Source organism: Artemia franciscana, chromosome 2 (assembly GCF_032884065.1).
Source record: "Artemia franciscana chromosome 2, ASM3288406v1, whole genome shotgun sequence".
NCBI classification, from domain to species: domain Eukaryota; kingdom Metazoa; phylum Arthropoda; class Branchiopoda; order Anostraca; family Artemiidae; genus Artemia; species Artemia franciscana.
Window position 1 is genome coordinate 24,175,669 of NC_088864.1, and position 12,478 is coordinate 24,188,146.

The window sequence follows — 12,478 nt, forward strand, 5'->3', positions numbered from 1 at the left end:
AAGTAGGCACATCAGGATTTCAAGATCTTTTTTAAAATTTCCGAAAAAGTGTTTCAGTACTTTACCTGTACTAATAGGATAAACATAAATAGTATCTAACATTATTTCTGAATAAGTTTTGAACTTGAATGAAAGAAATTTTTCCCTGAGCAGTTTTTTTTATGAACTAATTTTTTTTCATTTTTAATAACTAAGGAGACTGCGAGGGGAGCATCCAAGAGGGAGTTATAAGCATCCAATTAAGGATCTTTGATCATGGAGATTTCAATATGATACGACACAAAAAATCCCATTGTTTGGTTCCATATGCCGCCTTAGGATGGTACTGTCAAGAAAAAAAAATTACACTAAGCACATGGATCTAATTATTAGATTTCAAATGAGTTCTTAGACAGTTTTCTACAATTTCTCTGGCGCTAGAAAAATGAAAAGAAAAAAGAGACACATAAGTGTTTCAAGCTTTTTTTCAAAATTTCCGTAAAATAGTTTTTGCAATTGATTTTAACTTTCAAGATAAACATAAATAAAAGCTATTAATCCAAAAGAAATTTTTTCTGTCATTAGGAGTTTTCTTCTCAACTTGTCTTCAGTTTTTACTTACTAAGCGGGCTGGGAGGAGTAGTACTCAAGAAGAGGAGTTATCAATCTTCAGTCAAGGGTGTTCGACTGTGACGATTATTATGGTATCATTTTTATGCTATAGCCTTGCAACTCCAGAAATGACACCAAACAGTGCCATGTGCCACCTTTACAATGGTGCTGTCAAGAAAAACTAAAAAAAGCGTAGATCAAGAACTTTCAATTTAATCATTAAACACCTCGCATCGATATTGCAATAGCCTGATAGTTCTGCTAGTCAGCAAACCGTTTATGAAACTTACTGAGGAAGCTCAATATTGTTTTCGAGGGGTTTCTGTTTTTTTTGGAATTATTTTAAAATTGTTTTCACAATAAACGTTTACTATAGAAATTAACCAAAATAATGGTTACCATTCCTCAGTCAGCTTTAAATGAGGTTTCTTTCTCGAGAGACAGTTTTTCTTCAAAAGACATTTTTAAAATTTCGGTTACTATAGACTTATATCCGGTTACTTTCCTTGCAATCATGATATTTTTTCCTGTCTTAATTAAACTTTTTGCCGTTTATTTATGTTATTTCATGTCTTTTTGTTTACCAAGTGTGGTTCAAACTTATCTAACTTCCTAATATTGGGGGAAACACACGAATGCCCTTAATTTAATGGTTCAGTGAATTACTTTGATTAAATACAACAAAAATATTAAAAGTAACTTACATCATATGAGACAAAAGATACAATGTGGCTTAAGATATCTTTAGTTAAGGTGCCAAAAACAAAAGCATCTCTTACATTTCTGTTGGAAACGGGCTCAGGATCTATCTAAAACAAAAAGAATAATTACAAAGGACAAATTTAATCTAAGTAGAAGATACAAAGAAAGAACTATCTGCGCAAAACATTTTGATGATCACGAAAGTTCAAGAAATCCTCAGGTGTAAGTTCTCTAAAAAGACTCGGACAAACTGGGCTATACAAACAAAAACCGGCTCTTGAATTTGAACTATTTGATTTCAATAAGTTATGGCAAATAAAATAATACTCTAACAAAACGGAAAAACAGTTTTGGAAACAAGGCTGCATCTAGGGAGGGGGCTTAGGGGCTTGATATTCCCCCTGAAATGTTTGTTCGACTTATAAAACGTAATAAAAATGCATAAAACACATTTTGATGCAGGTTTTAAAGTTTCTTTTTTGTACCCCCCCCCTCCTGAACAAAAGTCCTGGATACGGCTTTGATTTGAAACTAAGTTCTTTCATCAAAATAAATCAAATCCATAGAAGTATAGGCCCTACGGATCAATTTTTACGAGTGTGAAAACAAAATTTCACATTGAAGACTAGTCGCGCTCATTGGGCTGTTTATTTTGGAATTTACCAGAAAGAGCTCACAATCGGTGATTGATAGAACATATGTACAAAAAAAGAACAAGTAATCCCTTCATCTTCGCAGAGATCATCTGACGACTACGGATATGTTTTTTCATCGATATATTGATGACAAAAAAAACAAACTTGAAAATCATCTAAAAGTATGTAGCCAAAAATTTAAATATTCATGCGCTTATAAAGCTGACCACATATGGAAAATGTAGGGCCGAAATGTATCAGAGGTGAAGCAGGTTCCAGGAGGTCTCCATGGATATATTAAAATGACCAAATATGAAAAACAAAAAATATTATCTTTGGTGCCTTTGCCAACGTTTAAATTTTGCTAATAAGCCCCTTTGTTTTACACGTTAGCTGCAATATTAAAAATGGAAAATGCATGGATTAATTGCTTCTGCGCTACGTAGAAATAATTCATCCACCCGTTTTCAATTTTCGAAGCTTCAACGATATATGAGATGATAATCTACAAAATAACTCGTAAGCTCGGGAGACACCAAACAATCTAGAAAATTCCCTTAAGACTTAAGGCAGGAAGATAATCCTTTTCAAACATGCATTGATCTCGCAATCAAGTCACAGAAATCCAATGATAGGGCTTTTGGCCTTGGCCTCCCCTACCCCCTGTCTATATATTTGAATCTATCAACCTTTAAAATTTCATGTCAAAGTCTGATGCGGTCGATCAATCAATCAGTTCATGGTAACGTATTGTAAGTAAGGACCGATACGGCTAAATAGAAACCGAAACTATTAAAAATTGAATTTTGATATCAATAGATGCATCACAAGGATTGGCTTATTAAGCTGATTCTAAATGTGTTAAATAAAAAAAACAAGCTTTTTTAACTGCAAGTAAGGAGCGACATTTAAACTTAAACCGAAAAGAAATTCACGAAAGGGGTTGTCCCCTCCTCAACGCCTCGCTCTTTACGCTAAAGTTTGACTCTTTGTCACAACTCTACTTTTTAAAACAATAAAAAACTTTGGCGTTGAGGAGGGGACAGCCCCTTTTGTATACGGAACAATTTCTGTTCGTTTTAAGTTTTACTGTTGCTCCTTACACGCAGTTAAAAAACTTGTTTTTTTTTAATTTCTGAACGTTTTTGAATTAATGAATTTTGAATTCATGAATTTTTGAATTTTGAATTAATTTAATTTCGGCTCACCGCACATGAATAATTAAAACGAAATTTGCACATTAATTTTTTTGCTAAATAACTTTCTCATAGTTTTGATCAGGCGATTTTGATAAAAAAAAGGGGTGGGGGAGGAGTCCTAGTTGCCCTCCAATTTTTGGTTACTTAAAAATGCAACTAGAATCTTTTTTATGAACGTTTTTGTTAGTAATAAATATACGTAACTTACAAATTAACTTAAGTAATGAGCTTCTATATTTGTGTATTTTTATTACGTATATGAGGGGGTTCGCCCCCTCGTCAATACCTCGCTCTTTTCACTAGAGCTTGAATTTTATCCCAATTCCTTAAGAATGACCCCTGAATCACAAAGGCCATAGAATGAACAGTTGAAATTACTAGAAATACTTTAGCGTAAAGAGTAAGGTATTGTGGAGGAGACGAACCCCCTTACACACGTAATATTTTCTGTTCGTTTTAAGTTTTAATGCTAATGCTAAAAAAATTTAGTTATTTTCTCTTTTTTAAACAATGCTAGAAAATCCTGCGCCCCCTCAAGGAAATTCTCTTCCCTCATGATAAATTACTCCATGGAAAGATCCTCCCACGTAACCCCGACCCACCACCACCCAAACGCAAAAAGGTCCCTCTGAAAATGGTTTTACACTTCATAATAACCATTGCTATATTTAAACAATGGTCACAGTTTGTAACTTGCAGTCCCTCCCCCGGGGAATGTGGGGGATGAAGTCGTCCCCAAAGATATAGTTATTAGGTTTTCGACTAAGTTGAACAGAACGGCTATCTCAAAATTTTTATCCGGTAAATTTGGGGGAAAATGTGCGTGGGAGGGGGCCTAGGGGCCCTCCAATTTTTTTGGTCACTTAAAAAAGGCACTCGAGCTATCGATTTCAGTTATAATCAGCCCTCTGACAAAATTCAAGGACCACTGGTTCTAAACGATAATCCCTGGAAAAAACAAAACAAAAAACAAATAAACGCCCATCCGTGATCTGTCTTGTGGCAAAAACTTCAAAATTCCACATAGATAGGAAATTTTTGTAGATACGAGCTTGAAACTTCCTAAGACGGTTTTCTGATACGCTGAATCTGATTGTGTGATTTTCGTTAAGATTCTAGAACTTCTAGGGGGTGTTTCCTCTATTTTCTAAAATGAGGCAAAATTTCTCAGGCTCGTAAACTTTGATGGGTAAGACTAAACTTGATGAAACTTACATATTTAAAATCAGCATTAAAATGCAATTCTTTTGATGTAACTATTGGTGTCAAAATTTCATTTTTTAGAGTTTCGGTTACTATTGAGCCGGGTCGCTCCTTAATACAGTTCGTTACCACAATCTGTTTGATAAGATTCGTTAAGTTTAGTGTTACCCATCAAAAGCAACGAGCCTGAAAAAATTCGGGAGATTTTTGAACCCCCTAAGAATCAAGAAATCTTAGTGAAAATTAATCCGGCAGATTCAGCGCATCAGATAACCCTTGTGTAGAAGTTTCAAGCTCCCATCTTGCAAAAATGCGGAATTTTGTATTTTTTTCCCAGAAAAAAGACCACGGATGCGCGTTTATTTGTTTTTTTTTTATGTTTGTTTTTCTCAGGGGTGATCACACCAAACCAATAGTTTTAGAATACCGAGAGATGGCTCATTAAAACGGAAATTAAAAGGCCTAGTGCACTTTTTAAGCGACCAAAAGATTTGAAGGCAACTAGCCCCCCTCCCTTGCACCTTTTTTCCAAAGTCGTCCGATCATAATTTTAAAATTGCCATTTTGTTCAGCATAGTTGAAAGGTCCAGTAACTATACCTTTGGGGTTAACATGACCCCAACAGGCCCTGGGGAAAGGTCTGTAATTAATAAGATTTGCCCATTATTTACATATAGCATTCGTTATTGGGAAATATACAGACATTTTTTCGGCGGGGGATTTTCTGCTGACGGGACTCTCCATCGGAAGAAAGTTACATAGGGAGGGAAGTTTCCAGGGGGTGAACTTTCCATGGGAAATTTTACACTTGGGGAATTTGTCAGAATTCCTTTACGAAATTCTTTTTATTTGTTTTACTTCCTCTTTGCCGACTTAATTTTACATATTTGCGGTAGACCTTTTCCACGGAGAAGGGGATTTCCGGCATCATCTTATAAACAATCAGAAATTAAAGTGTTTTTCAAATGAAAGTACGCTAAGAAAAATTCTCACCCGGAATCGCTCGCAAGAAAGTTTACGGGGACAATTTTCAGAAAGAACGGAATTGTTTGGAGGGAATTATCTTGGCGGGATGGTAGTATTTTACGTGGGAAGAACTTTCCATGGAGGGATTTTTTGTGGAGGGAAGGAATTATCCACGGAGGGGAGCCGGACTACCCGGCATTATTTAAAAAGTAGTAAGTAAGTTAGTAAGACAGCACATACCCTTAAGGTCCAAACCGGCGGTGCTGATCTCCGTTTCATGGCCCTTCAGCCAGGAAGTACAATGGGGGACTAGTGCAATGGAGGGACGGGGACCAACCATCCTGTGCTTTCACACACCCTTCCTGCTTACCTTCCCCAAATTTCTCCAGGTACCCATTTAGAGCTGGGTTGACTCTGGCTGAGCTTAGAGAGTCACGTCACTGACCCACGTTCCAAACTAAATAACTGATCACAACTGGGATTGAACTCGTGCCCCTTGGACAAGGAATTCCCACACCAGCGCGCCAACCACTTAGCCAGGATGGCTTAAAAATTATTAAAATTAATTAAAAAAAGATCAGAAATTAAATGAGAAAACAAGTTATTTCAACTGAGAGACAGGAGCAACATCAAAATGTGAAACGAACAGAAATTATAACGTACACGAAGGGGTCGTCCCTTCCTCAATGCCTCGTTCTTTATGCTAAAGTTTGATATTTTGTCCCAATTCCTTAAGAACGACTTCTGAAACACAAGGGCCGTTTAATCAGAACAATGAGTAGCTTTTTTGAAAATACTAAAAATCTTTAGCACGAAGAGTGAAGCATTGAGGAGGGCGTAACCCCTCTCCTATAGGTAATAATTTCTGTTCGTTTTAAATTTTGATGTTGCTCCTTACTTTCACTTGAAAAAATCTTTTCTTTAAATTTAAACAAAGTAAAGTGCAAAGTTAAATATCAAAGGATACTAAATAAACATACAGCAACTCTTCCCTTTATCTTTATTGATTTTTAGATTTTTTACCTTTGAGCAAGGTCGTATCCATAATTTTTTTCCAAGGGAGTTTTTTTTTGGAGGGGGGTTTCCATATTTGTTTGTTTAAAAACGCATCAAAAATTTGTTTATATGCATTTTTGTTACATTTTTATGAGTCGGAATTTTTTGCCTGGAGGGGGGTCAAACCTGGTTACCCCCCCTCCTCCCACCCTCGATACGGCCTTGCCTCTATGTATCCTATTTAAAGGGTCAATTATCATACGTCAATACAGCCGCTGCCGATAAGGGTCTTTTATCCATCTATTCAAGATTTACTGCTACAAGATTAGCGACAAAAAAATCCATTAACTTCAAAAAATACAACGCTTTTTCCGTATCCTCTAGCACTTCCATAGATATAGGTTTGTTTGATGCTTGAAGTTGAAAATCTATCAGTGTAATAATAAGCTGACGAGGTTCGTCAGAAGAGTCTAGAAATTCAGCAAATTTCCTAAAATGAAAACAACAAGACAAAAAAATCCATTACCTTCAAAAAATACAACGCTTTTTCCGTATCCTCTAGCACTTCCATAGATATAGGTTTGTTTGATGCTTGAAGTTGAAAATCTATCAGTGTAATAATAAGCTGACGAGGTTCGTCAGAAGAGTCTAGAAATTCAGCAAATTTCCTAAAATGAAAACAACAAGACTAGCATTTTATTTCATTTTATTCATTAGGCTGCAAGTCCTCGTGACTCATATTTAAAGCTTCAGCTCCGTGATATAAATTTTCGTTTTTTATGTATACAAGTGCCATAGTTCCTTTTAAAAACTTCGTTTAAACCTTCTACAAAAGTCTTAAACCTTAGACTTTAAGCTTCTTTTCCTTGAGACAAGCTTCTGATTGAACTGTTCTAGACCTTGTCTAGCCCTTACTAAAGGACTCATTCCGATTATAGTACCTTGACACAAAATGGTAGCGAGCAACGTTTATAATCAGATTATCACAAAATAAAATTTTAAATCTGTGTTCCTCCAACTTCTTATGATCTTATTGGCTCCAAAGGAGCGTCTCTAAAAAAGTGACTTCATAGAAGGGAAAACATTAATTTTGAAAATATTTTGTATGAATTTCTTTAAGTAGCGTTCAGACAAGTGTTTAGTTAGACTTGTATGTCTAGGCACGTGTCTGTCCAGACATCACTTTGTACGCAGTTCCCGTTCACAAGTAAAATCCGGTGCTTAGCTACAACAACTTACAGTTAAGCATCAAAACCTAGAGTCAAGAATTTGAAATTCTACCAAATAAAAGCCTCTTTTGCACTAGGTTTATCATTTCTACATAAGAGTGGCGTTCATATATATATGCAAGACTGAATTTCCACGTGCAAGTGTGTGTCATAAGACATGCGTGTCTGGGCATGGAAGTCAAACCGGACTTACATACGAACGCCACTTCAGATGATTAAAGACCGATTCTTCAGCAAACATAAGGCCTGTTTACTGGCATGGCAAGCCCTATTTGCAATATACAACGGAGTTAGGGCTATTGACTGTTTGATGGAGAAACGGGCACAGTCTCGCCTAGTTGTCTTACAACCCAAATGTGCTAGCATAAATATGAATCGTTAGGAAGAAATGCCAAAAGATCGTCTGAAAGATTATCAAGAAGTATACTTTTTAGTGCATTTTGAGATAAGAACGTTTTTTCACCTCTAAAAAAATATTTGTATTTATCAGAGAGCCGATCATGAAGCCGATTGAAGTGGTTAAGCCAAGTTAAGCCAGTGGTTAAGCTTTGCAATAAAGCGCGGGCTAATTTATGCACATCTGCGAGTTTTTGAAAGGTAGCCTGCAAGTGAGAATTCTTTTGAGTTTGCAAGATATTCGGAATGGGAAGTGGCACGATTCTTGGCTATGATTAAGTCCAGTTCTAGCGAGATGAATGAGTTTTCGCTGAAACTCATAAAGGCCGCAAAAACAAGTGTCTTACCTGTCTTGACGCACCTCATCAACCTTTCTCTGGATTTTGGAGTCTTCCTGGAAGCAATAAAGATTGCAAATCATTGAACCGAAGACCTATATCTATTCTCCTAGTTATATGAGAAAGTGGTACATGCCCAGTTAAGCTATTATATTGAAAAGAATAAAATTCCAATGAAAAACCAATTTGGGTTCAAAAAAGGGCTATCTACGGATATGGCAGTTCTAAAATGGGTTGACTGAATTAGTGATGCATTTGAAGCTGGTCTCATGCCCGCAGCTGTGTTTTTGGATATGAAAAAAGCGTTCGGAGCGGTGGACCACTCGGAGCTTATTCAAGCTCTTGACTCGATAGGGGTGAAGGATTCAAGCCCGGAGTGGTTTTCACCGTATCCACACAACTAGTTTCAGATAGTTCAGAATGGATAATTTTTATCTTCAAAAAAAGAAAATAGAGTGCAGGGTCCCACATGGGTCAATCCAAGGATCCCTCCTTTTCATCATTTTCATTGATGGAGTGAATACCTGTCGGAGGCTGGTATCATCCTGTTTGCAGATGTCATTTTGACCTTTCTGACAGAGCCTTCACTTGATGTTTGGTACAATGAAATTCATAATGCAGTTTCTGAATTTCTAACTTTTTCTCAACAAAATCTGTTAACACTAAACTTTTTTAAAACTTTTTTATGATATTTTCTAGATTTTCTAGATGGAAATGATCAAATCATGGTTCGAGGAAATGTGATGAAAAGAGTAGCAACAACGAAATATTTGGGGTTTTTAATTCATGAGAACCTGTCGTGGAAAAACCATTCAAGTGCGATATCTGAAATATTAAGCAGAGGCCTGGGGTAATCCCATACATTAGATACGGATGATCTATAAGCCATATTTGCCTTTCACTCAATCGGACTATCTGTCTTGGCTTTTTCTACAATTAACCATGGCTTGGTGCCCACAACTACTTGATTTTAATTTAAAATCAACGGACTCGGTCGAGGCCTTTGGCCTCGATCTGCCTTTCTTTCTCTATTTGTATGTGTGAATCTGTGTGTTTGTATGTGTTTTTTGTCTCTTTCACTCTCTGTGCCTCTGTGTTATAATTGAAGTAAAATCAAGTAGTTGTGGGCATCAACCCATGGGTATTTGTAGCAAAAGCCAAGAAAAATAGTCTGATTAAGTGAGATGCAAATCTGGCATAAGCCCTTACTAGGATTGTATAAAAATGATGTCAGTTAATTTGTTAATAGATAAGTCTATCTATAATCCGTCCATGCGTCATTCCTAGGGCAGAACCAAGGTAGATAGTCATGGAACTAAGATAATCATAGAAACTTTAGTTTTTCAAGTGTTTGGTTAGGTTAATTTTGCAACAGATTTCAAAAAACTACAACAACTTTAGAACAGAGCTATACAATTATTAAAGGAATTTTATGATTCTGATGAGGTTCCAGCTCATGAGTATTTTAAAAAGAATAAGTTAATGGATGTATCCCAAATTCTTAACAAGTCACGATTTTTTATACAAATAATTGAATTAGCTGCTCACCCCCGCGTTTGAAAATCTTTTTACTTTTAACAGATACCTTCATGATTATAATACAAGAAAGGCTGGCAATTTAACTCGTGAGTTTAGGAGTACCACTTGGGCATCTTTTGTGATTCGCCGTTATGGTCCCCATGTTTAGAATATATTGCCCGAGTGTGTGAAAAATGCACCTAGTCTTCCGGCTTTCAGGCCACGGGCAAGAAAGTTTTTTTCTTTATCTCGTGAGTGAATTTGATGAGAAACCCGCTCCAGGTTGTCATTCTATTCAAGGCATTTCCCCGATTTTCTTTGCTGTTATTTTTTTTTTTCTATCTTCTTGTTGTCTTTTCCTCTTTCTCTTTTTCCTTTCTTCCTTTGTCAAATAAGTTTCTTGTGTGTTGAGCATCTAGGGTCGAGCAGATTTTCTTACGACGAAAATAGACGAAGTTTCTTGCATAAAGTACTTTCGTTGCAGAACTTCAGCTTTGGTAAAAGTCACATCTTTACAATTAATTCAAAGCATGCTTAATTTTTTCACCGTGAGGTTTTTAATCATCCCAATATTTAATTGTTCGTGCCAACTAGATTTTCACTATCTTGAACATCCTGATTTATCTGAACTCAGCATCTGATTCATCTCAAATTAACCTCATATTTTCAAAGGCCCCACTTATTCTACGGTGGACATGGGTTTTTCCTGTCTTGTATTTGGAACGGATCATGAAACACCTTTAGTCCTCAGTTTTATAGACTATGAGCAAGCGTTTGATTCAGCTAATAGAAGAGCTTAAGCGAAGGTCTTATCCTTATATGGTATAACAGACAAATATATTTAAGTGATTAGTGCTATGTACAAGAATGACGTTGCTGCGGTTAAGGTAGGAAATGAGGTTATTATCTGGCTTCGTATTAAATCAAGAGTTAAGCAGGGTTACGTTCTATCCCGATTTATATGGACCATTTTAATGAACTTTGTCTTAAGGAGCACAGCAAAGGCAATGGGGGAGCACAGAATGAAATGGGGAGATAAAACTTTCCTGGACCTATATTATGCTGATGATTTAAACATCTAGATGAAAGTGTTAGCATAATTAATGCGCTTTTAGAGGTTCTGCGAGTTCAGGGTGCAAGAATAGGCTTGAAAATTAATATTAAGAAGCCTAAATCACTAAGGCTAGGAATAAGTGAAGATGAAAAGGTGACGTTGAGTATCGAAAAGATCAATCAAAGGGACAGCTTCACTCATCTAAGTAGTATTATTAGTAAAGACGGTAGGCGCACTGAAGGTATTAAAAATAGAATATACAAGGGCCAGAATGTTTTTTCACAGTTAAAAAAAGTTTGGAAGAGCAGGAAGATAACTACGGAAACCAAAATTTGAATGTTGGAAGCTATAGTGATGACAGTGGTCAAGTATGGTTCTGAAGCGTAGGTGCTCCGATAAACGGAGGAAGTTTCGCTAGGTGATTTCCAGAGAAATCATCTATGGACTATTTTGGTACCCGACTGACTAACCGTATCTCAAACTGTAAGCTGTACGAAAAGTGTGGTTCAATCCCGCTTTCTAGGGCTATAATGAGAGAAAGGTTGAGATGGTTAGGGCATGTTCCTCGGAGGAAGGATCACAGATTGCCAAAGACTGTCTTTGTCGGTCAACCGTCTAGAACAAAACAAAAATCAGGCCGTCCCTGCTGGGGTGGTAGGATGCGGTAAGGAACGGTTTCATGGAAGCGGGAAGTTCCTGGGAAGGTTTAAAAAGGGAGGCTTTGGATGGATTGAGATGGAAGAGGAGCGTGTGTAACTATGTTGGTCTCAGGCGACTTGGTGCTGCAGTAAGTTGTTGCTAGTTAGCTAGTTAAGTTTACCAGAACTAGAAGTAGGGCGTTGAGGGAAGAAGATGGGTGTCTGAACAAATTCTGAAATTAGATTTCTTTTGAACGTAGATGCTAGATTTCACAATTCGAGCGAGTCCGTCCTAGGCCCAGACTGCGGAAAATCGGTGAAACGTGTTTATACCCATGTAGTTACTAGGTAGTATTTTAGAAAGTACAGACGATAGAGAAATTCTAACTCCACAACAACTCTCCGTGTCAAAATTAGTAGCAATCCATCCTTTGACCAAATATGAATTTTTGTGTAAAGTATTGGTTTTTGCAAAGGAAAAATTCATGAAGGCTAATGTTTCAAGGCTCAATCGGATTCATTTAAAAGAGAAGGAAATACAAGTAGAATTACCTGTGGTGTTCATGCAAAGAGGAAAACCTGGTCCAAACTTCTTCATTGACAGAAAACACTTTCATACAGATTTCTCCAATGAAATCAATCCGCTCATCCACATCTAATTCGATGGCCGCCATATTCTTTGTTGAGTTGTTTCCATGGTCACCGTTTGCTATATTGATAATAACTTGAAATATTTTTTCTGTTGCTACCAAAATTAGAGTCACAAGCAAATCAGATTATCTTTTAATTACAGCAATTTATAATGTAGATGTTTCCACTAAATATATCTAAACAAAAATCCTGACTTACCTCCCCTTTAAAGGTTGATTTGACAGCTGAAATACAAGGCCAAGAGCACGAGCGCTATTCGTACAGAAACCTGGAGTAATATTTTACACAGAGAAAACGCTAAAAAAAAATCGAACTGTCACACCGCAAAAGGCTGGTAAAAAGGGGCTGCAAGCAGACCGCAA

The 12,478-nt window shown here is 36.7% G+C and overlaps 1 protein-coding gene across 2 annotated transcripts in view; it reads right to left on the reverse strand.

Annotated features, from left to right (window-relative positions):
- Positions 1-12,168, reverse strand: part of LOC136039115 (dynein axonemal heavy chain 9-like) — a 41,403-nt gene extending 29,235 nt beyond the window's left edge. For both annotated transcript variants that reach the window (XM_065722608.1, XM_065722603.1), the window contains exons 1-3: positions 12,018-12,168; positions 6,819-6,960; positions 1,296-1,400 (exon numbers count right to left, since the gene is read on the reverse strand). In XM_065722608.1, coding sequence (XP_065578680.1) covers positions 1,296-1,400; positions 6,819-6,960; positions 12,018-12,139 — 369 coding nt within the window. In that variant the 5' untranslated portion in view covers positions 12,140-12,168. The remainder of the gene's footprint in view (positions 1-1,295; positions 1,401-6,818; positions 6,961-12,017) is intronic.
- Positions 12,169-12,478: the final 310 nt, after the last annotated feature.